We start from the raw sequence: 27,276 nt of genomic DNA, 5'->3' as shown, positions 1-27,276 counted from the left end.
TGACTTTTGCCTCTCTGCATGCCATATAGTGGTGGCAGGGACTGGGATATGTGCCGATGCCATGTGGAGCGTGGCTGTGCCACGGCAGTACATTGGGTGACCTGTTTCCCTTTCAAGCGGTTTGACTGAAGCTTTGCAAGATCGCGCGTAGCTTGATACAGCTGTAGGATTCAAAAGCCTCCGAGAAAACTCGGGCGCGGGATGGATGCAACCTGACACTTATCCAGTCATCGTCTTTCATCAATCTCGGTGTCGAAATCGGTTGTAACAGAAACAGAACGAGCCAATTTGCGCCGTTTTGATGTCTGACGGGCAATGCTGTTTGCTCGCTTCCGTCGTGCTGCTCGTGCTGCTGATTTACTTGTAGTGTCGCTCTCGAGGGCCGTCCTATCGTCCTCTTCCTCCGACAGCTCTTGTCCTTCAACCAGGGCCAGATCTCCGGTTTCTCCCAGTTCCTCCTTGGCCATCTCTTCGATCAGGATCCCCACCGCAAGCAATGCTGTCTCATCCATCGTCTGATGGTCATCTTTGCCGTTGTCTGCCGTAGCATATTCGTAATAGTCGGCCGCATAGGCATGTATCGTTTCAAGGAGGTCGGAGTTCGGGAGAGCTTGATCAGAGGGAAGATTTTCATGTGCAAAGTAAATTTTCTCCTCAGTTGATTCTGCCGGAATGTTCTGCTTGCGATATAGAAGCTCCTCTGGACGCAAACTTCGAGCATTTGCCAAGGCTGTGTCGCGGTATTGAGAAGCAACTGTACGGTGTGCGTGGACACCGCGGGGGTTGACACGACCTACTTGCAATTAGATTTCGTTCTTCTTGCTATATAACCTCGGCAAGCTTGGAAAACATACCAGCTACCGCATCATAGACGTTGGCGTGGCGTCTTGTGTGCCTCAAAGGCTTATCGTCCAGTTCTTCTTGCTTATCTTCGACTGACTCGACAAAGCTGTCTTCATCCAAGCCGGGTGACCTGGCAACAGACATACTTTAGGTTTGCCAGGAAGACCAATCAAGGTTTGGCAAATCAAACAGTGAAGTGCAGCTGATAGTGAACAAAGGTCGAGGGCCTCAAAGCTGCCAAATTCGATAAATGCGCCGGCGCAACTTTAATCCGGGGGGCCATGTCATAGTATCATTGAGTGCTCTCAACTTCACCATGCAAAAGCACTAGCGCTGATGAATGAATGAATTCCTATCTCCTTAACAGAGCCCTTGGGTCTGTAACTCCAAATGAATTTCATGTTGCTCAAACAACCCGGCTAGTGCACAACCTTGAGCCCGCTCCGGGGATACGGTTCTCCAGCCGCAGAGCAGCTGCGCCGACGGACCGGTCCGAAGACGATGTGGCGCCTTTAGATCAAGAGCTAGGTGCTACAGCGGAGGTATTTGCCCACAAGTCCGGCGTGAATTGTTTGGCTGTCGATCAGTTTGAGGGCCGATAGTGCGTGTGCAACCACTTAGCATCCGACAGTTGTCAATCTAACATGAGGGTAGTATGATATCGGGAGGTGCCGATCCATCAATTCATCTCTGGGACCTTGAATCAAGAGGCTCAGAGCTCGAACATGTTCACCAATCTTGCGCGTTCGTCAGCAAATCCTCCCACGCCGACGCGCATACACATGCGATTACCTCCCTCTCGATCTACCCGTTTGATCCCGTCCCATCAACGATATTCTCAACAGCACACGATGGTACACTAAAACTGTCGGCGCTACAATCGCCCTCTATCACACCCATCCATACATTCAACCTAGACTGTACACCATATTCACACTCGTTCTCCTCTCAGCCTGGGTCAACACTGCTCGTCGCAGTGGGCACATCTGAGCGGTCGGTGCGACTAGTAGACCTACGATCTGGACTATCGACACAAGGTCTACCGGGACACAATGGCGCAGTCTTATCAGTAGCATGGGCACCGCACCGACCGCATCTCCTAGCCTCTGCGTCGGTCGACAACCGAGTCATTATATTCGACGTGCGTCGCGGAGGTCACAACTCTGCCGTCGCTACCCTGGACATGGATGACCCAGTGGGACTAGTGGCCCCGGGAACTGGATCTGCACCGGTCTCATACGAGAGCCGTCCAGCCTTCTCCCGGCATGCCCGTGCCCACAATGGGCCTGTGACCGGAGTACGGTGGACCTCTAACGGCAGTCACATCGTGACGACGGGACAGGATTCCCGAATCAGAGTCTGGGACTCAGCGACAGGGGCCAATACACTTGTTCATTTCGGCCCTCGGGTCCGTAATAGCTCTTCCTCGCATCTAGCTGAACGAGCGCCCTTAATCGTGCCCAGAGGCTGCATGAATCCAGGACACGAAACATTACTATGGCCGAATTTCAATGAGCAGGATGATCGTGGTGAGATTTTTATGCTCGAGCTCCGCGAGGGGACACTCGTTAAGCGTCTCCGCGTCCCGGGTCTCACGGCTGGGTCGCAGAATTTCCGTGGTCGGTCGAGTGCCTTGAGCGCTGGACGTATTAATGATCTTGTCTGGCGAGGGAATGGCGCCTCGGGAGAGGGGATAGAGCTGTTCTCTGCGCACGGCGATGGAACGATCCGTACATGGGTATCTCGCGAACCGGACGGCGAACCCACTGAAACCGAGGAAGCAGCTCTGGCCGATCGCAAGAGGAAGCGAGATGTTCTGGACGAGATCTATCAAGGATTTCTCGGGCCTGGCCAAACCGCGCTACGGATTTGAAACGATTGAATAGCCCTACTCTACGCAGGAAGTCTAATAAGATTTTTCCGAATAGTATTGAATTGTTTTACATCTGACAAACGCCATTCATAACATCATGCACCAGATAGCGTGAGGTCAAAGAAAACCAGCCATCATTTCCGAAAAGCTGAAAGGTCTCATCAATGGTTGAGGAGACCCTCTACTCCTCCTGGTAGCGCTCAATCACACTCCGGCCATACTTGGAACGCTTGAAATCGCGAGTATCACCATGGCCAGCGTGGTGATTAGGGCCCATGTAGGCATGCTTGGCCTCGACGCCGGCCGGCATAGAGTCGCCCGTGCCGCTGATGACATCGCCGGACTCACCCACATCCCGAGTCGAGCGTGGCAAGTCGGTAGTGTTGTCAGCGACCATCGCTGTTGAAGGCTTGGCGATGCCTTCATTTTCGAAGCCGAGATTCTCGGCGCGCTGGTCTGGGCGTGGCACCGACGGGATGATATTCATGATGCCGGCATCGTTGGGCATGGATGTGCCTTGGGCAGCCATTTCCGAGAGAGTGCCGCCTTGGTGGGGGTCTTGCTGAACCATTTTGGGGGAGGTGGAAGTGGTTGGTGGTTTCTAAACGGTTTGATGTCCAGTGAAAGTTGAGACAATGGGGGATGAGTGAAGAATTTGGTTTGGGACGGCGTGGTTTGATTCAACTAGACCAGACTACACTGGTACTTTCTTATATTCTGCTCTGGGACTCAAGTCCTGTACTACTGGCACTGATGTCACAACGGTGGGCGTTGGCAACCCCAGGGATGATGGGCAATGATATCACACGGTATCGATTGGCTGTTCATATTAAACACATAGAACACATATAACAATACAATTAAGAATATACCGTCAAGTAACATGCATTACCAGGCAATGTTGGATATTGAAAGTCCATTTACCTGAAATTCATGTGGGCTTTGCTGTCAGAGCTTGAGGACAAACAGTGGCGAAACCATTGCCCACTTGTCATGAAGGGGATCTGGCCACCCTGCTGGAGTCTAGATGTTCGGGATCACGTACCACAAATTAAATCTGTGATGAGATTGAGTGTTGCACTGGTGATTATGAAACACTGCAAGTTACGATGTCAGAGGGCGGGTATCTAGGGGGTTGTGGTAGTTGTTACAGTTCAAGTGGGATAGTAGTGAAAAGCAAGCGAAAGTCAAGGCTTCAGGCTGTAAATGTATAATGTCCTTATGGGAACATTGGTCATTAAAATTGAGTCAAATGGGTGGGGTACAGAAATGTTGTACGGAAACAAATGGTTGTGAAGAAAACACAAAGGTCAGAAGCCATAACGAGTGACAAGAAACGAATGGTACACCAAAACACCTAGATCTGATTACAGACTATCTATAGGATGAAGGCGAGGACACCCATGGCAGCGGCAGCGGCCGTTACAATTCCCCCTGAGAGGCGAGCGGCACTACCTTGGAACATGATTCCGTGAGAGACAGAGGCCGAGGCGGACGAAGAAGGAGAAGCCTTTTGCTCGGCGGAGACGCCGGTGGGGATCATCTTGCCCATGCTGTTGGATGGGGTGGCCTTGGAGAAAGCGCCGTACGACGCAGGAGTAGCCATGGGGACATGCACAGCGATCTTGGAGTACGAGGGACGCTGGGCAGCATATGGGTCAGCTCCGGCGGAGGGCTGGAGGTAGCCGGCATATGGATCAGCACCAGTGGAGGGCTTGGTGTAACCGGAGTAGGAATCAACCCCAGTGGAGGAGGGCTTGGCGTAGCCGGCGTAAGGATCAGCCCCGGCAGACTGCTGAGGGTAACCGGAGTAGGAATCAGCCCCGGTAGAGGGCTCGGGGTAACCAGCGTAGGAATCAACCCCAGTGGAGGAGGGCTTGGGGTAGCCGTCGTAGGGATCAGCCCCGGCGGACTGCTGGGGGTAGCTGGGGTAAGGGACAGCTGCGGCAGAGTTCTGTGGATAGCTGCCGTAGACGGGGCTGGTGCCGGTAGAAGAGGCGGCCATGGGCACATGGGCGGGGATTAGGTTATCCGTGGGGGGGATGGCGTACGAGGGGTTCTCAGCGGCAGCGCTGGAGGGAGCGCGGGCTGGTGGAGCGTAGGCGTCAGCCCCGGCTGAGTGGGGTTGAGTGGCATAGCCAGGGATGGGATAGCCGTCGACAGCAGGAGCCGACTGATAGGCCACCTGGGTCACCTCCGCAGTTTTGTACTGGGTCTTGGTGACGGTGTGAACAACCTCATGCACCTGAGCAGCGCACTGAGGACCCTCGACCTTGTCCTCCGGGGAGTACTCAGCGGGACCGTCAGGGTGGACGTGGGTCCAGTCTCCCTTGATGGAGTGGTTGTCCTCATTGTGCTCATTCACACCAGTGGTAACGTCGATGCTGGTGGGAGCGGAGAAGCCACTGGCATCACTATCCCCAGACGGACCTCCAATAGCGGTACCACCTCCAACAGGGGTCTCACGGGTAGGAGCGTACGCACGTCGGCCGAAGGCAATGCTTCCAGCAGCAGGGCCGTTATTGTTGTTCTCCAACGAAGTGATCTCAGACTCGAACGTAGTGTGAGGCTCGTAGTGAGGCTCGTAGCTAGGGCTGTAGCTAGGGCTGTAGTGAGGCTCCGGGTGGTTCTCAAAGTGAGGTTCCGGGTGGTTCTCGAAGTGAGGCTCAGGGTGAGGTTCATAGTGAGGCTCGGAGTGAGGCGCATAGTGCGTCTCAGTGTGGGGCGCGAAGTGAGGCTCCGGGTGAGGCTCAATGTGAGGTGCGGGGCCGGCAGGGAATCCACGGCGACTGAAAGAGATGCTCCCGGCTGCAGGGCCGTTGTTGTTGTTCTTCAGCGAAGTGATCTCAGACTCGAACGTGGTGTGAGGCTCGTAGTGAGGCTCGTAGCTAGGGCTGTAGCTAGGGCTGTAGTGAGGCTCCGGGTGGTTCTCAAAGTGAGGCTCCGGGTGGTTCTCGAAGTGAGGCTCAGGGTGAGGTGCATAGTGAGGCTCGGAGTGAGGCGCATAGTGCGTCTCAGTGTGGGGCGCGAAGTGAGGCTCCGGGTGAGGCTCAATGTGAGGTGCGGGGCCAGCAGGGAATCCACGGCGACCGAAAGAGATGCTCCCAGCTGCAGGGCCGTTGTTGTTGTTCTTCAACGAAGTGAGCTCGTAATCGAAGGTAGTGTGAGGCTCATAGTGGGGCTCGTAGCTAGGGCTGTAGCTAGGGCTGTAGTGAGGCTCAGGGTGGTTCTCCACATGCGGCTCAGGGTGATTCTCAAAGTGAGGCTCCGGGTGAGGCTCGTAGTGAGGCTCGCTATGGGGCTCATAGTGTGACTCGGTGTGGGGCTCGCTATGGGGCTCATAGTGTGACTCGGTGTGGGGCTCGTAGTGCGGCTCCGGGTGAGGCTCGAAGTGAACAGGGGGCGGAGCACCACCGTGGCCAGGGGGGCCGTAGTTCTCGGAGCGACGGAAGGGAGCAAAAGCATGGGCGTGGGGTTGAGGGTAGATATCCTCACGCGTCACGCCGATGGAATGGTCATCCTCGTTGTGCTCAGTGACATCAGTTGAAGTCTCAATGTCAGTGGAAAAACTGAAGCTCTGGCCACCGTCGTTGCCAGAGGGACCACCAATGGCAGTGCCACCTGCGTGGGGACCAAAGCGCTTCGCATACCCCTCGGTAGGGGTGTTGAAGGCAGTGGAAGGCGGGCTAGCAGGGCCATGGTAGCCGCCACGAGGGGGTCCATTGAATTGAGGGGGAGGGTGCACGACGCCGTGAGCAGGAGGGTAAACGTGCTTGCTCTTGATGTTGATGGAGTGATCATCCTTGTTCTCATCTGCGACAGCGGTATTGAAAATACCCGTCACGGACAAATCGAAGCTCTGGCCCTCATCGTTGCCAGAGGGGCCACCAATGGCGGTTCCACCTGGAGCACTACGCTTTCCCTTGCCAAAGGGTCCCTTTCCAGGGGCTTGGGGGCCGCGGTAGCCAAATGGTACAGGTACCACTGGAGGGCGAGGGTACACATCCGTGTGCTTCAGCTTGATGGAGTGATCATCCTTGTTCCACTCGTTGACCTGTGTATCGGTCTTGATACTAGCAGAGTAGGGGCTGACAAATCCGCCATCGTTATCATTTCCAGAAGGTCCCCCAATAGCGGTACCGCCAGCCTGGGGATGGAAGTCATGCTCGTGCTGTGCATTGGATTAGCTTCAGCCGCAATACATGGAGAGGGAGAGGACATACACGTTCAGCAAACTTGGCCTGGGCAGCAACTGCCAGCAGCGCCACAGGGATTCCGCCGATGAAGCCCTTCATAACTGCGGTGCTTGAGTGATATTACTGTAAAAAGGTGAAAGTTCTTGCGCGTAGGTTAAAAGAGTGACTGGAAGCGAGTGCTACGGGAGCAGGATTAAAGAATGGCTCAATTGATAGAATCTTCTGCCTTAGAACAATGAATATTCACCTAGCTTGAGGAGATTTTCAGACCTTTAGTAGTTTCTTTGCATTCATGATCGCCAGCTCAACAAGCAGGCCGGAATGCCGTTGCATCAACAGGGACTACCACCTTGACATGAGGCCAAGCCGTAGGTAATACCATTAGAATGTCGCCAAGAATGAAAAACAACACCAACAGCTGAGAAAAAAACGCCCCTCGATCCTGGTCAGATCGTAAACAGCTGCCATACAATCCCTAGAAAGGTGGTGATGTTGCATTCCACGGGATTAGAGGGATAGATCACCACCTGGGCAGGGAACCACGGCATTCAGAGATCAAGCAACCCCCTTGTCTGATCCGGGACATTTTGTTTTGACAAATTTGCATACGCCATTCAGAAGTGATGCCATAGTCATGTGAGACTCCTCCCTCCTCCTAAACAGACTGAAGTATGGACGATCTTGGTACAGTCCTTCTTCATTCGGGTTGGGCTAAGGCTAAACCACCGTGCGACCGGACAACATGGATTCCCAGTTATGTCAGTCAATGACTTAAATCCGAATGGCAAGTTATGCACACATGAGCCTGGCTCAGTCGTCAATGTTACAAAAAGAACCTTGCGCAGTGACGCTAAGCCTTGTAGCATTTGTGCAGTTTTTACACTCGATCCGTTCTTACTATTTAAAATCTACTCGAGGCCCTCACATGCATCGATGCGTTGGTCGCTACTCTCGCTTTCAACTCCAACAGAGTTGAAGCGAAGGAATGTGTCCCGTCTTCGACATTCAAATCCCACCGCCCTCACTGAAGAGGACCCAGAGGGGAAACGAACTTCCTATCGAGGATCATCTATCTCCTGAGCCGATCAGTCCCGTAAGACCGAAGTCCGTAGGACCGAAGGCAACACATCGTCGTGGGATTGTCATAAGACAGGACAATGGTCGTGGCAGGCTCAGTTGCTTTTTTTCGATGAAAAAGAAAAGAAAAAGGAGGAAGGGGCCGAAAAGTTTGCGGTCTTTTATAGCGCTAGTGGGGTCTCGGGTCGGATTTACAATTTCCCTCTCGGCGCCGTGGTCGGTCCGAGCCGGTTTACGTTATAGCCTGCGCTCTAAGGCTCTATATCACACCTCATGTACTCCGTACTGTCGTATTCAGATGAACAGGGGGGAAAAAGCAATAACTTATAGGATATGATACAACACTTCCAACTAGCTCCATGACTGGTCTAATCCAATACCCGCGAGATCCTGATCAAACAGGACTTTGACACTACTGTGGATGAGTGAGATAACTTCCAATTAAGAATAACGATTGCTCCTCCCAGACTCCAGCTCTCCATAACATCCAAAGAGAAAGAAGAAACAAAAAGGGTGAACTAGTTTAGGTAAGAGGAGTTCATGATGTGAAACACAACGAATGATCGGCTTGTTTGTTGCTCTGAATCAAAAGTGGTAAAATAGTAACCGGAACCTTGGATGTCCTATTAGCAATGAATCCAAGCCAGTGGGCAAAAAAGAGACTCGAAGAACTCACTTATCCCCCAGCTGCCGTTTTTTCGGCACTGGCTTTCCAACCTGCTCCTCCCACCGCCGCAGTGATGCCCAATGCAATCGCAATCATCGTCCCCACTGTCACAACTGCCACAACTGCCTTTAATGCCATCCGTTGTTTGTTACTCAAAGTCTGCAACCATGTCAAAGGTTTGTTCTCTTCCTCCCACAACTTCGACCTTCGAGGACTGTCGGTTCGGCAGCTAGCGTATGGGCCCAAGCTTTCCAGGTCTCTCAATTGGCTTCTCCGATTGGCATTCTTTGTTTCGAAGGTGAGTTGTTCGTATGAGATAGTTGGACTTGAATGCGGATAGAAAGGCGAGCATGGCTTTGCACCGATCGATGGGTCAAATTCCTGGCTGTGATCCCCAGGCGAAGATGTAATGGAGCATCGTGGGGGCGCGATCTTAGGCGTTGTTGGGATTTTCTCGTCCGTAGTTTTGATCGATGCAGCCACCTGGGCCCCAATTACCCCAAGTCCGTGTAAACTCATAGCGATGTGTCGATGTGGCTGGAAGGGTGGACAGCAAATTCCCAAATCAAAAGATCTTGGAGAGTGACCTCTTCAGGCTTTTTCTCTTTGACTTGGATCGTTGTACTGGGCGTGGTTCTTTGACCTTGGGTGCTGGTGTTATGATTGCCTCAACGGGAATGGCGACAGTCGAGACACCGCCGTACATAAACAATCCCGTATCAACCTGGAATGCGCTCCAAGTCCAGGCGGACCGCGGCAGTTTCATCACTCGGACTGATCACAATAAGGAATATAGTAATTTAAAATTGTAGCGGGACGAATCTGTGCCCGCCAAAAGGATAATTTGATATAAATTGGAATGGGTGGTGGTTTCCTCTTGGAGCGCACTCAGACGGTTTTGGGGCAACTTCACCGTAACAACAGAGTCTGGATTTTCCTTAAGGGGTCCTAGGTACATTCGGGAACACCCTGTAGTGAAATGAATTATTCCTCCAGGGATGCAAGGCCTCCATTGGCCTAAAGGCTGTTTTTCACCCCTAGATTGGTTTCTCATACCCCTCTGAGCATTCCCACTCCCTTTATAGTGTAAATGATCTTCTCCTGCAGCAAAATCAACCCTACTATTGGTAAATCTTTGCTTGCACAGCATTCTTATCGGTCGATCATGCACTCCCCTGTTCCACGTCCTTTCTTCATAGGCCCTGTTTGTAACCCTGTCTCCCACTTCAGTATGTAGATTTTACCCTAGCATATGAAGACAATATGTTTTGTGGTACAGAGTACATGTCGGTGGGACGGATTACGGGGCGACAGGGGTGTATTCAAAATCGGGGGGTACCTCGATCATTCTATCTCAACATAGTCGCAGACCGTATGTCGTATGTAGGTCACATCTTGAATGTGCATGGTTACAAACTACACGACATTTTACAATTCACACCGGCAGGGCTTGCTCCAGTAAATTAGGTGGCATAACCACAGCCGTATATTATCGATTCGAAAATCAATTCTAGGAAAACTTAATGTTGATATTGTTGAGTCGATGTATATCCGCCTTCCACCCGGGGACGCAACTAAAGCTTACCTGAAAGCTAGAAAGATCGGCTACAACTGATTCGACTACCTAACAATATATGTCTTTTTTTTAATGAACTGTAGAAGTGATATTTAATTTCTTTGTCTGGGCGCTTTTATATGAGAGGCATGTTAAGCTGTAGCAAATATATATAATCGATAATGATGTACTCCGTATATCTTGACATGGTTCTTGCGACAAATATAGAACAAAGTACAAACAAAACAAACGTATGTCCAACTTGAATGGCTTGAATGCGTTTCAAACTCATAGCAGATTGGAAAGATGTATTGATCCCATAAAAATATATTCATTCATCAGTTCACTTGTGGTATTGACATCTACCCGCCTAAGAACCTCGATGTATCTTCGAATAGCACTCAAATACCCAAGAATATATAATCTACTGCCACCCACCTGGATCATGTCAATAGCTAACAGAAAGGTAGCCAGATAGAGACATTTTGTACTTCGGCCAATCAAGCTTCTTATTGGACTTGACTCTGCCTATAACATTTGAATATGAGGTTTCACGCATCAGGCGAATGTTTGGAGTAACACCAGCAAAGAATACCCCATGATCAAGCCAGCTAGTTCCCATAGTGACCTCAGGATGCAGCCTAGCTTGCTGCTAACTAACTACTAAGCCAGTACTACCATGAAAGATGGACTACAATATTGAGTTTTAGCGTAACAAGTCTCCAGAAATAGGCCGTCCTCACCTTAAATTATCGCGCCACGGTAATTAACCGACCGCAGTTGTTCTTAAAATCGCCTTAAAAGGGAACAAAGACTAGATCAACACACCACAACCCTTTCTTCCAGTCCACAGTGAATAATATCAAAATGTATGCCCAATATGCACAGGAAGGAATATGCATACGGAGCTGCCACGAGATGCGATGTTTATCTTGCAAGAATGGGGTAATATAAGACAAATATATCTTCAATAAACGATAGCCGCTATGACAGAAGAGGCAAGTGCGAAGGTTTCTAGAAGACAGCAAAAAATCGTTAACCCTAGATCCGTTGTGGTTAAGGCAAAAAAAAAAAAGACCACGAGCACCCGAAAATACAATTGTTAGAATTTAAATGTCCCCTTATTCAACATATGACAGCAAATAGGTTCAGTAATAATATAGATTATAGTATGCTCTAAATCTGTTGAGGCTGGTGCCTTGGGCCAATAGGGCCCCCTTCCCTCTCTCTCCTGCTAAAAATTACCCCAGGGTTATCATCTCGCCAATGTTTTATCTTTGTCTCGATTGCCCGAGTGTGCTTTTCGTCTTTCTGGTAGGATGAAACCTTAAGTGCAGTGGAGCACGCCTCCGTCATGTGTATGGCAATTCTATTCAAATCAGTTTCCAAACATAACAATGCAACTCATCGAGTGACATACCGCAGGTACTTCAGAGGTTGTCGAAGGAGCATCGGTACTTGTTGCAGTAGGAGTTGGCTGACTAGTCGCAGCCTCAGAGGTCGTTTGATCAGCATGGGATTCATCATGATCATGCTTATGTTGGACACCTGGACAACCAGTTCCCGGCACAGCAATGTCGTAAGCATATACCTCTAGTGCAAAGTACTGAAGAGTCTCCGAGTCATGCGTTGACAGCGTCGCATTTTCTATCGCCTGGTCAATGACCTCTTCGTATCCGTCTGCAAAATGGTCTATATAGTTTTGTCCAAAGGCAGGAACATGATATAGGCGGTGTAGAAGATCAGCGGCCCAGAAGGTGTTGGTCTCAGATTCCGAGACTGTATATCCAAGACCACACATGGTTGAGAGAGAACGACGAGTTTCGTAGCTCAAGTCGCAGATGACTGTCTCATCCGTACCATTTTCGCCTCGCCAGTGTCCGGCCCAGCCTATTTGGTTGAGATATTTAGTATATCATCTCTCACATAGAGCAGTTTTAATTACCTTCATTATCACAATTTCCATCCGGGTTGTCACATCGAAACAAAATGTCGTTCTTGTCCCCGTTGACGACGATATCAAATGCCCCGATGGCTTCCATGGATGGGCGATCACCGAAATACTTCCTGTAGATCTCACTCTCGTTTCTCCATCTCAAGATATGGTCCCGAGCATGAGAAGCGAGAGTAATAGTATCGTTGAGACCTTGCTCAATCTGGCGACGCTGGGTTGCATTGCAGCTTGAATGGATAGGAAATTGATTCACACCACCGGTGTTCCAGGGTTGGGCCTGAGAGAAGGGCTGGGATTTATTTCCTTCGGAGCTCTCGGGGGTGGGGAGAGCAGCAGCAATTGCTGCAGAGAGAATGAGGTTGAGCAAAAGCATTTTTGTTATAATCGAGGCAAATTGCTTGATTGCGTGAAAACTATAGAAGCAGATTTCCAGTGACGGTAGGAGCAGCTTTTATATCAATTTTTACAAGGTTCCCAAAGCTTCTATACACGATGATTTTAGTTTTTCTCAACTGTTTGCCAAGTGTGGCTTTTGTTGTGCTCATCTTCTCCGTGTCTACGGATAATCCAATCCACGCAAACACCCAGGAGAGAAAGCGGGATGTTTTCTCCATCTTTCTCGGTACACGGATCATGCAACCTACCAAGAGGGGACCTTGAGAGCTTCTTCCATCAGTTCTCTCGCTAGAAAAATTTTCTCTCCAGCAATCAGCGTAGAAAATCTCATATTGATGCCAAGACAAAGGCTCGGCGGAGGGTCGCCAAGATGCTTGGGCGGGAGTACCTTGAGAGCACAAGAATTGTGTAGGCGATATTCTCCGGAAAACATCCGAATTGGAAGTTCAGGCCTGCTCTTGGCGGAAAAGGTGGAAAGGTCTTCTACTTGGCATCGAGAACCTTGGGGGTGAGACACCTATGTATGGCTCTTGGTCCATATACCAAGCGACCTTTTAGAGAGGATTGCTCCCAGTATCCAGTGATTGAAAAAATCCTCACTCGTGGCATATTTCTTGCATCAACCCTAATTCCATATCCAATCCCGTCATTCTCATTTGCGAAAGGGTAGAGCACTAGCTTCATCATGCTCATTTTCACACCTTTCCTGATATCACTGGGCATTGCCAGGGTACATGCAGCCACGGCAACAACATCAGCACAAACATCATCTGTAACTGGTTGTCATACTCATGGCTCCAGCATTTACTGTATCGATGGAGAAGGCCACGAAGTTTTAGTTTCGGCCACATCTACCCCTACAACCGGAGTACCAGCACAATACACTGGGTGTCACTCTCACGGAAGCGAGTCGTAAGTCTACAGGTATTCATCTTTGTCACAGTATGCTAACCTACAAAACTCGAAGATATTGCATGGATGGAGATGGAAACGATGTTCTGATTCAAGAAGAAGAAACAGAAACCGAGAGCGGGACCGAAGACAGTCAAAGTGAAGATGCCCACGAGGAATCCTCAAGCGAAGCCACGCAAAATTGCCACTTCCATGCTGGCGTCGAGTAAGCTTATAACCTTTTCTTTCCAAATTTGTGCGTTATTGACTTTAGCCATTTCAGACACTGTGTGAGTGCAGGTGCATCAGAGGAACAGAGTACTCCGTCGTGTGGTATTCAAGCAAGAGACTACGACATCCCCCTAAGAATTGGCACATTATTTGTTGTCCTTGTCACCAGTTCAATTGGTGTCTTTGCCCCTATTCTCCTGATGAAACTTCCATTTGCCTCTATCAATGGGGTGGTCGCGACCGTCATCAAACAATTCGGAACTGGCATCATCATCGCCACAGGTTTCATTCATGTAAGTAATCTAGGCCTTGACAGATGTACCACTTGCTCACTGTTTTTTCCTTAGCTTTATACACATGCAAACCTTATGTTTACCAACGAGTGTTTGGGAGAACTTGAGTACGAAGCGACTACCTCCGCCGTAGTCGTGGCGGGTATCTTCATTGCTTTCTTGCTGGAATTCATTGGCCACAGGATTATCGTTGCTCGCAACAGCAAAAATAGCCCCGCAGAAGCCATACCGTCCGAGTCCGAATCTCAGCAAACACAACAGAAGGGACAGCATGACCACTCTTCGGACCAACAGCAACAGCCCACGGTGGCTTGCCTTGGGCATAGCCACGGCTCATTCGATCTTACCGGACCCAACAGCAAGTTTTCGGTCATGGTCATGGAGGCGGGTATACTTTTCCACAGTATCTTGATCGGCCTCACTCTGGTTGTTGCTGGCGACTCATTCTACAAGACTCTTCTGGTGGTGATTGTGTTCCATCAATTCTTCGAAGGTTTGGCACTCGGTGCTCGTATTGCAGTGCTACCGGGAGCTGTATTCCCTTCCAAAGCGTCTATGGCGGCAGCATTTGCCTTGATCACACCCATTGGTATGGCTATTGGGCTTGGTGTTCTTCACACCTTCAATGGTAACTCGAGGGGCACTTTGATTGCACTAGGAACATTAGACGCTCTGTCTGCTGGTATCCTGGTGTGGGTTGGTGTCGTCGATATGTGGGCGCGTGACTGGGTCATTGAGGGAGGTGAAATGTTGGATGCGAAATTGAGAAAAGTTTTGACCGGTGGTATTTCCTTAGTCAGCGGGCTAGTTTTGATGGGATTGCTAGGAAAATGGGCCTGATTATAAGGGCGCCATGGCTACTCGTCTCCTTCCGAGGTCTTCTTTTATAAATAAATAGTAACTTGTTTCTGAGAACTGAGACCCCAGGCATAATAAGCGGCTCACCTAGGCCTTTCACTCCTCATACTTCGTATTCAATCTGAATTCCGGGCTATCGCTTCGCATGCGTTTCTCGAAGCATTAAGCAACACCTTAGTCCTCTCGTTCTCTGATAATGGGCATGACCCGAGAAAGCTTGAAGCTACCTAATGCACGAAGGCTTATGATATGATCTCCGACTGCTTTCCAGCCACGATCCTCGGGTGTACCAGGGGCCATCCCGAGCAGGGGCATGCATGTGGGCGGAAGCTGCACTTCCGTCCGTAGTGTCGTATACTCAGAACGGTCCAATTTATGGAAATTAGTAAATAAATGAACTTAAAATAACCAATCGAATTGTGCGAGGGTCAAAACAAACAGAACGCACACTCTGTCCGAGAATTAGGAGAGAGAAATGTCGATTGGAAAAGAAATTGACTCTTAAAAAGCTGAGCTCATAAAAGCTATATTCGATTATTTCCACCATCTCGCGCACACTTCTAAGTCAAAGATGACAGTTATCGAAATGCTTGAGATTCAAATTCTGCTAATCAAGTCATGTATGTTACTCAATCTCCCTGTGTATCTGCGTTAATGAACGGTATCGGCCCTGGAAAATTAATCACAGCCTTATTCTTTGGACTTGGGGTTGCGAATCATGCAATATAACTGGGCGTGCATCAGTCATTTAATAGGGATCATTCCAGACAAGAGGGCATACCTTGCAAACGTCCCCTCCATCCACGCATTCAATCTCCTTGACCAATTCAAAGCCCATCTTCTCATAAATACCCACGTTTGGATACCCCTTGGAGCTCTCAAGGTAGCATGGCATATTCTCCTGATCGGCCTTCTCCATGACATTCTCCATGAGCTTCTTTCCCACTCCCATGCCACGCGCCTCTGAATCAACACAGACGACATTGCAGAAATAGTAGCCACGGGGGTCCTGCCAGATGGCATCATGCGCAGTTTGCTGCACCTGCTTCCAAATCCAATACCGGTGCACATTCAGACCACCACGACCAAGGAATCGGATATTGTTGATGAGCTGGCGGAAGGAAAGAAGCCAGTTCTGTGCCCAAACTGACCAGGGTTGTGTCATGGAAGGCGCTTGTGGCGAGTACCACCAAGCAACACCAACCACAGTACCGGCTGGTAGGCGGATCTCGCCATCGCTCTTGCTTTCATTTGCGGCGCGAGTTATCTTGGCGACAGAAATGGGGCAACCGCAGTTGATACCATATCGGAGATGAGCAGCGAGGGAAGCTGCGTTTCGTTGGATGTTAAACTGTTAGACCCTGTTATTACTTGATTCGATATCCACTTCGTTTTGTTTCACTGTTTTTTCCCCTTCTTTTTTTTTCTTTTTTGGTATGTCTTTCTCAAAGCCACAGCGAAATCTTCGGAGGCATTTCTGGCGGAAAAAGATATTTCATACCTTTGATGGATCATCAAACGCCCAGCGAAAATAGGGATCGTCGGCGAACGCTTTCTGCACACAGTCTACAGCCTCAGGTATGTCGGTTTGAGCCAGCGGGACGATTTCGATTGACATTGTTCTTGTTCTTGGCTTGTCACTACGTTTTTTTTTGGACAGCGACAATTGTTTTAGCGAACGGGTTTAGACGTCCGGGTACTTTTTCTACTGGCTCTGCGAATAGCTTGACACAGAGATATAGTATAAGAATGCCAATGAAGCCGTTGGGGACAGTGAGAGATAAAGACAACCGCCATCTAAGTAGAATTGAAGTGGTGATGGTCCACGAGTAGATGCAGGAAAAGGTGAGGGAAGCGAGATCTTTGTTTATTGTAGGGGTGTCAGCAATCGAGGAAATAATGGGTAGAAAGTCACTCTCCAGGGATGAGGAAGGGGTTCATATAGCTGAGCTCTATGATGATCCCCGGGGCCACTTGATTACAATTGATTGTCCCGCTTATCTTATTCTCGGCGTACATTCCAATGTTCCAGGGTTGCATGTCGCTAGCCCTTCTAGGAAGCTCCACCCGGAACAAGTACATATGCGCTGTGGAGGTGTTGCACAGCGTCCCTCCATTCAGACCAACGCCTAGTCGTGGCCCCGGCAGTAACCGCGACTAGACGAGTCTAATACAGACCACATGACTATATATACAGTTCTAGCATGCACATAGTATAAATACCGTTGATGTGCTCGAATTGTCGATCTCATCAACGCGGGGGGACAGGCTCGTACATACTGGATCATGTGGAGAAGCTAATCTTCAGCTAGTCTTAATCAGGCAGGTCGTTGCGTCATTGGCTCAAGTAACTGTGGGGCGTGTCAGGCTTATCAGTTCAGCCTGGAGAACTGATAAGAGATAGTCATAATTAAAGTCAAGTACGGAGTACAGATGGAGTTGACCTTGTTTGGATCTTCATTTAAAGTCTCGTAGTGTGTAGTTTATTGTAGTTTATTTGATGACTCCATTATAGTTCAGGAACCATTTCCAAGGCAAGTACACAGTACAGCTAAGCAACGGAAAATGATTCCACCCGAATCTTGGAAATCGTGAACTAGGTGAGTAAAACCATGAAAATTGGAGCAAATGAGAAATACATGTCTAAATTTATTCCTGTATTATGCAGTGTATACAAGAATTTGATCTTGCATAACTAGAAAAAAGAATCATGAGTCCTGAGTGGAACACATTGTGGAAGTGATCTAGGACATTTTAAACCAGAGGCAAGATTCCTATTGATAGACTTGACGGCAATTAACATCTATCAATCCTTTGGAAAGATGCAATAGCAAAAATAAAGCAAAATATTTACACATATTGGTTTTTACACCTGCCTAGCAGTTCATCCTTTGTTTGACACATGATCACCTGCGTTTTTTCTTGCCTGGTTTAACTATTCCCATTCCTTATGCTTTGTGCTTTCTCTTTGTTTATCGAGTCCATCAATTTGACGCACGAATTCAAAATATTATGAAAGTTCTAAGATCTCGTATTTCCGACAAGAGGCCTACACCGAGGTTGGATTTGGCGTTGCAACTGTTTTGGGAACTGTGCCCAGTCTCTCAGTATTCTGACTCCTATGCAACTGTGAAAAATTCTATCGCTCTCTCTCTGGAATCGAAAACCTATAATTATTATCCCCTGCCATTCACCACATTCCCTCTTTTAATAGGATATAAATAGTGTCTTTGTGAGTCGCCCAGAGGCGAAGGGTTTCTTTCTTGACGAAACATAACTAGGAGTCTTCCGAAATGTAGTCAAAGGTTCGATATTCTTTTTCTTCCCTTTGTCAAATAAATCAGCCAGGAAATCGAATCAGCGCCAAATCTACTCCATACAACGGCATAAATAATTCCAATCCCCACCACCTTCTCAAGTTCTTATGCAAACATAACCCGCAGACATTCACGGAAAACACATCGGTTTCTGCATCATCGAACAATTCGGTTATCTGCTTGTAACTTGTTTGTCCGGGAATCGTCAACAGATTTCGCTTCCAAGTCACACTTCAACCAGATTCTCCGTGACCAGTCTGATATTCGCCTACGATGCCTCGTCATGATCTTGAGCGTGTGCTAGCCGATGATCCCTACAACGAGCGGCGTATTTTCGTTCTGTCATGTGTGCATGATTCAATCTACTACCTTCGCCATGGACCACATCGTCGTAACGATGTCATTTCCACTTTACAGGAGGAGATTCTTGGCGAAATTGGTATTGCGATCTCAAGCGCAGTTGTGGAACGTGATCCCCAGTTTGAGAGGTTGTGTCGTAACCTTGAGCTCGTTGTGCCAATCTCTATCAGGATTCTCAGAAAGCATAACGACCGGGAGAGCGATGAAGACGTTGCTGATGATCTCATCAGCTGCATCCCCACCGTTTTGCAACAACCTACTCAATGGGACCCGGAAGTCGAAGAGATTTCTGACGAGGAGGAGTTTGAGCGGCAAAACAAAAATAGACGTCGTCACCGTCATTGATAGGCGTGGCTTTCTAGGAGGCGGAAATCAAGCATGAGCTGTACGCCTGAAAGGGGTTTGGGGGATTTCGGTTCTAGTGCACTTGCTGTTACTTCTATGTTCCAATCTATGTTTTGGCTTTAGAGAAGACAACCCAATGATAGCATACTCTCCTTGTTGGTCACATAACACAAGTGGTTTCTTCCAAGGTCCCTTCTATACGCCGTTCAATATAAGCGCTGGTCACATGTATTTTCTGATGATCGCTCTGCCAACTAAATGGATTCGAGGGAGTGGATCGTAATTTGCCACAAGCAACGTATCGTAAACTTCATGTCTTACGTGTATCAGTGTTCTATTCTAGCAGAGGTTCTAGTGGTTACACTTAGAAACAAATCCATTAAACACCAGCAACATCATATTACCACCAAATACATTAAACTATTTTTAACCCGTCAGAAAAACTAACAAAAATTGGCAATAACCAAGCCGATCTAAAATTGACCAATAGACAACCAACCAATATCCTAGTCAACTCTCCCCAATTCAACCAAGCAATCTAAGCAACACGATTCCGTCCACGATGAAAGCGAGGCAGGAAAGCGGGTGCAGGCTCGGTGGCAGTCTCAGTCGCAATGCGGGTGAGGTTCACCGCACTAGTCGTTGTATTCGAAACAACAGTCGTGTTAGTGAAGTGGGCCGTTGCTGTCGTGTTGTTTAATATCTGTCGACGAACAACATCCGGGTTGATTACTGCTCGTGGAGTCACACGCGGACCCCCTGGCGTTCCAGGGGACACAAATACAGATGTTGTAGGCAAAGTCACGAGGGTAGCTGGTGTGGTGGGCAAGCCTGTGGTGACTGTATGTCCTCTAGTGGTGGTTGGTATGAGAGGCGTTGATGTTCGGGTCTGGGTCTGGGTCTGAGTCAGGGTGTTGGTGGTGGTTCTGGTGGATGGTCCTGTCGGGCTGCCAGTTGGGGAGCCGGTTGGGGAGCCAGTTGGGCTACCAGTTGGAGTGCCAGTTGGAGTGCCAGTTGGGGTTCCAGTTGGGGAGACTACGCCAGTAGTGGTCGTTGGAGCTGTCGGGGTACCAGTTGGGGAGCCGGTTGGAGACACTCCGCCAGTACCTTCTCCAGGAGTTCCAGTGGGGCAAGGACAACCTGTTGTTACAGAGCCCAAGCTTGGACCAGATGTAACAGTGACGGTGGCGGTGCTCACTATAGCAACAGGACAAGTGACCGTCACCGGGATCACCGTCGTCTCCTGAGATGTGGAAGGAGTGGGACAAGCCGTTGGTCCAACGGTGGTAGTAGTAGGACAAGCCGTCGGTCCGACAGTTTCAGTAATAACGCTGGGGGATGGGCAAGTAGTCACACCACCGCCGCCAGTGGGAGAAGTAAGAGTGGTGGTTGGGTGCGCACTGGTAGTGGGAGTAGTTTCAGTGACTGGAGGAGCAGGTCCGGTTGTTGTGGTAGCACCGCCAGTCGGGGAAGTTCCAGTGGCACCAGTAGGAACGCCGCCAGTTGGGGTAGCAGTTGTACCTCCGCCACCGGGCGAAGTGCCGCCTTAAGTACCAGAGTAAGAAAAGGTATCTTCAGAAAATAAAGTAGTAGTTTACTCACCTCCACCACCAGGGACTGTAGTACCACCTCCACCGCTAGGGACTGTAGTGCCACCACCTCCTCCAGGGACTGTAGTTCCGCCTCCGCCGCCAGGGACTGTAGTACCGCCACCTCCTCCAGGGACTGTAGTACCACCATCTCCACCAGGAGCTGTAGTACCGCCACCTCCGCCGGGGACTGTAGTGGTCTCAGCCTTCGGACCATGTGTCGTAGCTAACTCCTCGGTCAAGACAGAAAGCAGCGAGCTCTCAAGTCCAGGATGATTGTGGCGCTCCTGCAAGCCAAAGTCACGCTCTTCTCGACGACGATCCTCAAGAGCGGGCTGTTCTAGCGCCACATCCGGGACAGCCACGACACTCTGCACGAGAGTCCAGCAGGCCAGCAGAATCAAGCATCTTGTTAGAAACATGATTCGGACCAACGCACGTATATGCAGGGCGACAAAGCAAATGTGGCCGCTTTAGGGAGAACTGAGGCCAATGCAAGTTCGCCAGTGGTTCCAGGTGTTGTCGGTTGAATTGATAATAGAAGATAATTCTACGTTCAGGCCTCCTTGGATAGAAAGAGCAAGATTAGCAACAAAGTAAATGCTCACCAGATGAGTTGAAGAAACGTGAATGGAAAGCAAAGTCTCGGGTTGAAAATGAGGTTAGGTAGGGGATGCGAGCATAACGTCGTATATGTAGTGAGAAGGTTGGAAAACTCAATGGTGATGGATGGATGAACATTCGATGTCATCACGGCGACAGGATTGGCCAGGGGTGATGTCGATGTTTGTTCTTTGGATAAACTTTCTACGTCTTTATAGTTTCCATGGTAAGAGCTGAGTCTGCACCTATTGGAAATCATTCCCAGTGATGAAATCCATGGCTGGATAAGGTACAGAGGTATCATTGTGACTGGATGGTTACATAGATCCGGTGCCTGTCGGATATCTTATGCGACGTGTTCTGCCCTATTCAGCCCTACTAGGAACCTGAACCTGAGTTACCAAAATCTATACTTTTTTATATTGCCCCGATGGCGGCAAATCGTTTTATTTCGAACCATCAGTTCGATTAGGAAATTTATTTGTACGGCTGAAGGGCCGAACCGATGTCGGAAACGTTATCCGATTGGGTGATGAAACTGTAGAATATCACAGATTGATAAATATTGATAAATATAGACATTAGTAGAAGCTATGTATAACAAATCACTCGGTCATGAACGCTGGATAACAAAATGCAAGTCGAAGGAGGAAAAAGGAACTTTTCTATCTGAGCCCATCTTTGAAATCGTGAAATCGTGTCGAGATTACCAGATCAACCAGCGTCGGAGTCCCGGATACCGAATCCATAAATTTAATAGATCGCGAGAGGGTGACGCCAGCCAACTTGAATGACCTTTACGGAAGTACAACATGCCAGACCAGCCGCATAGCAACAGACAGTAAAGGTAATAAGGCCCCAGTAGGATCCATTGCAGCGTGCCAGGATCTCGCCTGCAATGGGGATTCCGGTGAGAGTGCTGGTGGCAAAAAGTATGTCAGTTATGGATACGCAGGTGACATCACAAAGGGGAAAAAGCACTCACCCGAAGCTCACTACGGTATAGGCAGTTGCGTAATACCGGCCATAGTTCTCAGTTTTGCAGAGTTGGCCAACGCAGACTGGCGTCAGGCTAATATTACTGCCACTTGAGAATCCAAAAAGAGCAGCGTAAACGATCAGCAGAGGCAAACTATCACCGGCAGGAAGCCACAGGCAGGCGTTACAGAGCACGCAGAGCGCTACCGTTGCGATCAAAGTGTTGAAGCGGCCAAGGAAATCAGCAAAGAAGCCGGGTAGCCATCGCCCAAAGAATGAGCCGGCATTCAAGATGGCAATGACCTGGTACGAGAACTTGGTGGAGAAACCGTGGTCGAGGGCGTAGGATGAGATGTAGCTAATTGGCACGAAAAGACCCCACTCAATAAAGAAGACGCTGGCGGTAGTAAGTACGAATCGCGGGTCTCGGAATATGCGGAAGTCAGGAAGCACGTTCTCCTTGGAAAATGGCTTCTGCGGGAGTCGAGACCTGATCAAGAGATTTGCGATTGATAGCGCAATTAGGCAAATCAACGCGACAACCCGAGTGGCCCAGGCCCATCCGATCTTGGGGAAGAGGTCTTCTAGAATGAGAGGGAAAACAATGCCCCCGACAGAGCCACCAGTGGCAGCAATTCCAGTTGCGACTCCACGTTTCTCGTAGAAATAGTGTCCAATCGACGAGATCGCCGGTGTGAAAATGAGCGAGGCTCCCACTCCACCCAGTACACCGATTACCAGCATGAAGTGCCAGTATTGGGTGCAGAAGCCGAGAAGGATGATCATAGCCATTTCAACTACGGAACCCGCAAAGACGAGAAGGCGTGGGCCTCGAGCATCAAAGATGGGACCGATTTGCACTCCACAAAAGAAAGTGAGAAAGGCAAACATTCCAAAAATCCAACCATTGGTTCCTGAGCTGTATTCCTTCAGTTGGTGGGTTTGGACATATGCTTGGAAAGTGCCAATGGTGTTAACCAGGCCCAGAGAGCCAAAGAGACCGAGGAAGCTGCCCAGCACTACCAACCATGCTTCGAGGCCCCCCTCCGGGTAGGTGTTCCCTTCAGCGTCTGTGGTCACTCGACTAACAGGGTCTCTTCTGGCTGATCTTTGAGACGGTGCCACGGTAGATGCTGTCCGATATACATCCTCCGGGCTGGGATCTTCCTCCGGTGCAGCCTCCGTGTCAAATTTCCCATTGCCCATGTGAGCGATAGTCTTCTCGTCAAAGGGTGTTGTGATGCTCTGGTTGGTGTTCACAATATCAAATGCATGATCGAGGGTCTTGTTGTTGGCAGACCCGACATTGGTGGACATTCTATGTGGAAAGAGCAGTTATTATATTCTCCACTTGCATTAAGAATGAAGGAATTCCTATGAAGTTCAGAATCGTGTGAGGTCTGAGAAGTTTGAAGTAGGGGAGTTATATTCTCCGTATTAGCAATCAACCTTCGAAATAGTCATATGCAAAAGTGCCTAGGCCTAAGAATTCTCCACGGAATTATTCCCATTGGGTTCAAGTGTCATAGTAAAGGCGTGAAAATTTCGGGGGTGGGTGATCATTGGGCAGGGAAGGAAGTGGATCTACAACATATTGTCAACCCGAACACCTTGGAGACTACCGAGTACAACGCAGTGTGTACTATGTACATCGTACTGCTCTATACCGACTAGATGGGGAATTTTAGACCTACACAATCTTGGTTGTTTTCAGCGAAACATATTACTGTTGACATACATCACTAAAATTTCTCTTTGACAAATAATCATCCTGATTTATCTAGATTTATCGGCTACGGGTATGACAGCAGTTCAGCATAGTGGCCAAATTCCGAACTTCCGAACTCCCGAACTCCGTGAGACTATTTGACTCCCGGCACAATACGAAGCGCTATACGGAGTGCCTACTTCTGGGCATAGCATCAACAGCTCATATGTATACATGGATCAGCTTGTATTTGAGTATATATAACTTCGCTTCAAACAAAACAAGAAAAACAGAGGTTTGAATTAACGTGCGGACAATTTCAAAAACATAAATTAGATAGAAACCCCACGGATGACAGGCAGATATATATAACTGCGACAATGATTTAAAATTTTTTTATCAAGTATCATCAGCTATTGAATTTAGATATATTCAATATAGTCCTCTAATGTTACAACTCGGAAAGCGTATGGAATGTCTAATATTTCCAAAAACCTGAAAGTCTTTGATGGTGTAGAACCCTGTACGCCGAGTAGTTTCCAGCAAGAACTTATTTATAGGCTTATGTTACATTAAAGGACAGCCTCTTCCATCAAATTGGGCTTGTGGTTTAGTGGTATAATACTCCCTTAGCATGGGAGTGGTCCGGGGTTCGATTCCCCGCGAGTCCATTTTTTTTCATATTTTGCGTTTCTTAACGTAAGTTACTACGTCATATGAAAATACATTCGAAGACACTTTTTTGTGTTTAGAAAGACCCAAGTACATATATCAACATATCACCGATACATTAAAATCACATTGGTTGATACTCAGCAAAAAGGGGGGCCTGTTAGAGAAAACAAGTCCTAAGATTTCCAAGCCAGTGCGAAGCATTCTGGAAAGCTTGGCATGCTTAACATCTATACTTTAGAGCTGCGGGAACCTCGGCTCAGGTACAACGATCGTCTTGTTCCTGTGATCATTTGGCAGTGTTCCCTGACATGCCGAATCAGGTAGGAAGAAGGCAGTCAGGTGATGTACACACACGATATTTTGGCCGAGGAGTCGTATAACATACAGAGTACAGAGTACTCCATACAACATTTGAATTATTAAGAGGATTTCTCACCTATCAAACCGTTACAACCGTTGCAGGCCGATTGCCCTCACACGATGTTTAGCCAGGATAAGAAGCATGCCAGACCAATTGCGAATTGCGAGTTGCCCCCGCTTTTTACACACGGATTTTATTATCCCAAAGTGACAGATAACCGTCGATCTCACCGGAATCCGTCGCTCATCCGGCCCTAATGATAGCTGTGCATAGAGTGGCCGAACTCTTGCAGCAATCATTTATGATATTATATTGCCCCTATAATTATCCAACACTGATAAAACCATTAGAACACAACTACTCTGTAGATCAGGGACAAAGAAGTACAACACATGCAGCAGCAAGATTCACAGACGATCTTTCCTTTCTGGGGTTGACCCCGGGATGACCGAAGAAATCGATATCAGTGGAGACCTACTATCGAGCAAGGGATTCCAAGATTGCGCCCAGGTGGCGCAGAAGAAGCATCCCCCGGCCTGCAGCTATGCATTTCTTCCAATCATTCGATTGGAATCACCCGGTTTGTTCAGGTGGCTATTTATTAATTTAAACGGACCTACCGAGTACTCCGTACACGATCAGGGGCTACTGGTGGCTTTCTGGGGGTAGTATATAGCTGCGTCCCCTCCTCGGGAATAATACGTAGACACATCCCATCTCCCTCCTGGCCCACCCACACCGATCCAGGATGTTACTCAAATCGGTCCTGACATCTGCTCTCCTAGCCCTTTCGCTGGGATCAGATCTTGCGACCGCTTCTAAACATGGACGCTTTGCAGAGATAGCCCGTGCACCACAGGAGAAGGCTAAGCGGGTAGTTGAGGCTCGTAGCCAGAAATCTCACAAATCGGACAAGGATTACCGCTTCTTGAGCAAGAATACTAAGAGTGAGTGTCGTGTTATATCATTGTCAGCAGCAAAAATCCTAATAGACCCATAGAGTACCTGGTGGACTCCCTGCCGGATGTTCCATTTGATATCGGCGAGATGTATTCTGGTCTGGTGCCAATTGATATGGACAATAAAACCAGATCGCTCTTTTTCATCTTCCAGCCTACCATCAACGCGCCTGTAGATGAAGTAACCATCTGGCTCAACGGTGGCCCTGGATGTAGTTCGATGGAGAGTTTCCTACAAGAGACCGGTCGGTTCATCTGGCAGCCCGGTACTTTTGCCCCGGTGGAGAACCCTTATGCTTGGGTTAACCTGACCAACGTGCTGTGGTGAGTACTTATAATGCACACGAACCCAAAAACTTGTTAACATTTCGCAGGGTCGACCAGCCTATCGGAACAGGTTATTCCGTCGGCACACCAACTGCTATTTCGCAAGAGGAGACAGCACAGGACTTTGTCAAATTCTTCAAGAACTTCCAGACAATCTTTGGAATTAAGAACTTCAAGATCTATGTCACTGGTGAGAGTTATGCTGGACGTTATGTGCCCTACATCTCAGCTGCGATGCTCGACGAAAAAGACAAGGAGTATTTCGATCTAGATGGTGAGATACCACGAATATTCAAAAAGCTGGGATGCAAACTCTGACTATTTACCAAGGTGCGCTGGCATACGACCCGTGCATTGGCCAGTTCGACACTGTGCAGGAAGAGTTGCCCGTTGTGCCCTTCGTCCACGCAAATGCAAACCTGTTCAGCTTCAACGAATCGTTCATGGTGGAGCTCGACAAGAAGCACAAATCCTGCGGATACGAGGAGTTCATCGACAAGTACCTCACTTTCCCGCCACCCGGAGTTCAGCCGCCCTTGCTAGGCAGCACCTTGCCCGACGAGTGTGATCTGTTTACCCTCGTCAACAATGAAATCATGCACATGAACCCATGCTTCGACATCTACGAAATCAACCAGATGTGCCCACTCCTCTGGGACGTTCTCGCCTTCCCCACCTCTCTCGACTACAAAGCACCTGGAGCCAGCGTCTACTTCGATCGCGCAGATGTCAAGAAGGCACTGCACGCACCCAAGGGCACCTGGAGTGGATGTTCCCTCGAGCCCGTGTACGTCGATGGTAGCTCCGGCCCGGAGCAAGAAGGTGACATCTCGGCGAACCCGATCGAGCATGTCTTGCCGCAGGTTATCGAGGCTACTAACCGCGTTCTCATTGCAAACGGTGACCTGGACATGGTCATCCTCACCAACGGCACGCTCCTGGCCATCCAAAATATGACCTGGAACGGCAATCTCGGTTTCCAGAATAAGCCTAACAAGCCCATCGATATCAAAATTCCGGATCTCATGTACGCCAAGGTCTTTGCAGAGAATGGTGAAACTGGTATCGATGGCCCTCAGGGTGTCATGGGTGTTCAGCACTATGAGCGTGGCCTGATGTGGGCTCAGAGTTTCCAGTCTGGTCACATGCAACCGCAGTACCAGCCTCGCGTGGCCTTCCGTCACCTTGAATGGCTGCTCAGACGCACCGAGGAGCTCTAG

General features: G+C 48.9%; 11 protein-coding genes across 11 annotated transcripts; 4 read left to right on the top strand and 7 right to left on the bottom strand.

The window, feature by feature from the left end:
* Nucleotides 1-227: 227 nt before the first annotated feature.
* Nucleotides 228-987, bottom strand: PEX2_089720 (uncharacterized protein; the record flags this gene model as incomplete). Its single annotated transcript, XM_016746242.1, has 2 exons — nucleotides 228-793; nucleotides 855-987. The coding sequence occupies 2 exons, from the start codon at nucleotides 985-987 to the stop codon at nucleotides 228-230; spliced, it is 699 nt and encodes a 232-aa protein (XP_016597262.1).
* Nucleotides 988-1,187: 200 nt separating this feature from the next.
* Nucleotides 1,188-2,716, top strand: PEX2_089710 (WD repeat protein; the record flags this gene model as incomplete). The annotated part of the gene is made up of 2 exons (XM_016746241.1): nucleotides 1,188-1,444; nucleotides 1,498-2,716. 2 exons carry the CDS (start codon nucleotides 1,188-1,190, stop codon nucleotides 2,714-2,716), a joined length of 1,476 nt encoding a protein of 491 aa, XP_016597261.1.
* A 181-nt stretch (nucleotides 2,717-2,897) lies between these two features.
* Nucleotides 2,898-3,287, bottom strand: PEX2_089700 (uncharacterized protein; the record flags this gene model as incomplete). The annotated part of the gene is made up of 1 exon (XM_016746240.1): nucleotides 2,898-3,287. One exon carries the CDS (start codon nucleotides 3,285-3,287, stop codon nucleotides 2,898-2,900), a length of 390 nt encoding a protein of 129 aa, XP_016597260.1.
* An 807-nt stretch (nucleotides 3,288-4,094) lies between these two features.
* On the bottom strand, nucleotides 4,095-7,011 carry CweA (uncharacterized protein; the record flags this gene model as incomplete). Its single annotated transcript, XM_016746239.1, has 2 exons — nucleotides 4,095-6,887; nucleotides 6,940-7,011. The coding sequence occupies 2 exons, from the start codon at nucleotides 7,009-7,011 to the stop codon at nucleotides 4,095-4,097; spliced, it is 2,865 nt and encodes a 954-aa protein (XP_016597259.1).
* A 1,654-nt stretch (nucleotides 7,012-8,665) lies between these two features.
* On the bottom strand, nucleotides 8,666-9,175 carry PEX2_089680 (uncharacterized protein; the record flags this gene model as incomplete). Its single annotated transcript, XM_016746238.1, has 1 exon — nucleotides 8,666-9,175. The coding sequence occupies one exon, from the start codon at nucleotides 9,173-9,175 to the stop codon at nucleotides 8,666-8,668; it is 510 nt and encodes a 169-aa protein (XP_016597258.1).
* Nucleotides 9,176-11,538: 2,363 nt separating this feature from the next.
* On the bottom strand, nucleotides 11,539-12,538 carry aspf2 (major allergen Asp F2; the record flags this gene model as incomplete). The annotated part of the gene is made up of 3 exons (XM_016746237.1): nucleotides 11,539-11,580; nucleotides 11,632-12,101; nucleotides 12,157-12,538. 3 exons carry the CDS (start codon nucleotides 12,536-12,538, stop codon nucleotides 11,539-11,541), a joined length of 894 nt encoding a protein of 297 aa, XP_016597257.1.
* A 997-nt stretch (nucleotides 12,539-13,535) lies between these two features.
* On the top strand, nucleotides 13,536-14,816 carry zrfC (putative ZIP Zinc transporter; the record flags this gene model as incomplete). Its single annotated transcript, XM_016746236.1, has 3 exons — nucleotides 13,536-13,678; nucleotides 13,736-13,976; nucleotides 14,031-14,816. 3 exons carry the CDS (start codon nucleotides 13,536-13,538, stop codon nucleotides 14,814-14,816), a joined length of 1,170 nt encoding a protein of 389 aa, XP_016597256.1.
* Nucleotides 14,817-15,524: 708 nt separating this feature from the next.
* Nucleotides 15,525-16,452, bottom strand: PEX2_089650 (GNAT family N-acetyltransferase; the record flags this gene model as incomplete). Its single annotated transcript, XM_016746235.1, has 3 exons — nucleotides 15,525-15,563; nucleotides 15,616-16,185; nucleotides 16,336-16,452. The coding sequence occupies 3 exons, from the start codon at nucleotides 16,450-16,452 to the stop codon at nucleotides 15,525-15,527; spliced, it is 726 nt and encodes a 241-aa protein (XP_016597255.1).
* Nucleotides 16,453-18,424: 1,972 nt separating this feature from the next.
* PEX2_089640 (uncharacterized protein) lies at nucleotides 18,425-18,856 on the top strand (the record flags this gene model as incomplete). The annotated part of the gene is made up of 1 exon (XM_016746234.1): nucleotides 18,425-18,856. One exon carries the CDS (start codon nucleotides 18,425-18,427, stop codon nucleotides 18,854-18,856), a length of 432 nt encoding a protein of 143 aa, XP_016597254.1.
* Nucleotides 18,857-19,394: 538 nt separating this feature from the next.
* On the bottom strand, nucleotides 19,395-23,343 carry PEX2_089630 (MCT family MFS transporter; the record flags this gene model as incomplete). The annotated part of the gene is made up of 4 exons (XM_016746233.1): nucleotides 19,395-20,401; nucleotides 20,459-20,816; nucleotides 21,889-21,967; nucleotides 22,034-23,343. The coding sequence occupies 4 exons, from the start codon at nucleotides 23,341-23,343 to the stop codon at nucleotides 19,395-19,397; spliced, it is 2,754 nt and encodes a 917-aa protein (XP_016597253.1).
* Nucleotides 23,344-25,518: 2,175 nt separating this feature from the next.
* On the top strand, nucleotides 25,519-27,276 carry sxa2 (putative pheromone processing carboxypeptidase (Sxa2); the record flags this gene model as incomplete). Its single annotated transcript, XM_016746232.1, has 4 exons — nucleotides 25,519-25,717; nucleotides 25,771-26,053; nucleotides 26,104-26,330; nucleotides 26,387-27,276. 4 exons carry the CDS (start codon nucleotides 25,519-25,521, stop codon nucleotides 27,274-27,276), a joined length of 1,599 nt encoding a protein of 532 aa, XP_016597252.1.

The sequence above is a fragment of the Penicillium expansum genome (assembly GCF_000769745.1).
Source record: "Penicillium expansum strain MD-8 chromosome Unknown contig302, whole genome shotgun sequence".
Taxonomy (NCBI): Eukaryota; Fungi; Ascomycota; class Eurotiomycetes; order Eurotiales; family Aspergillaceae; genus Penicillium; species Penicillium expansum.
The sequence above is the reverse complement of the archived record's forward strand: the minus strand, read 5'-3'. Positions and strand labels throughout refer to the sequence as shown.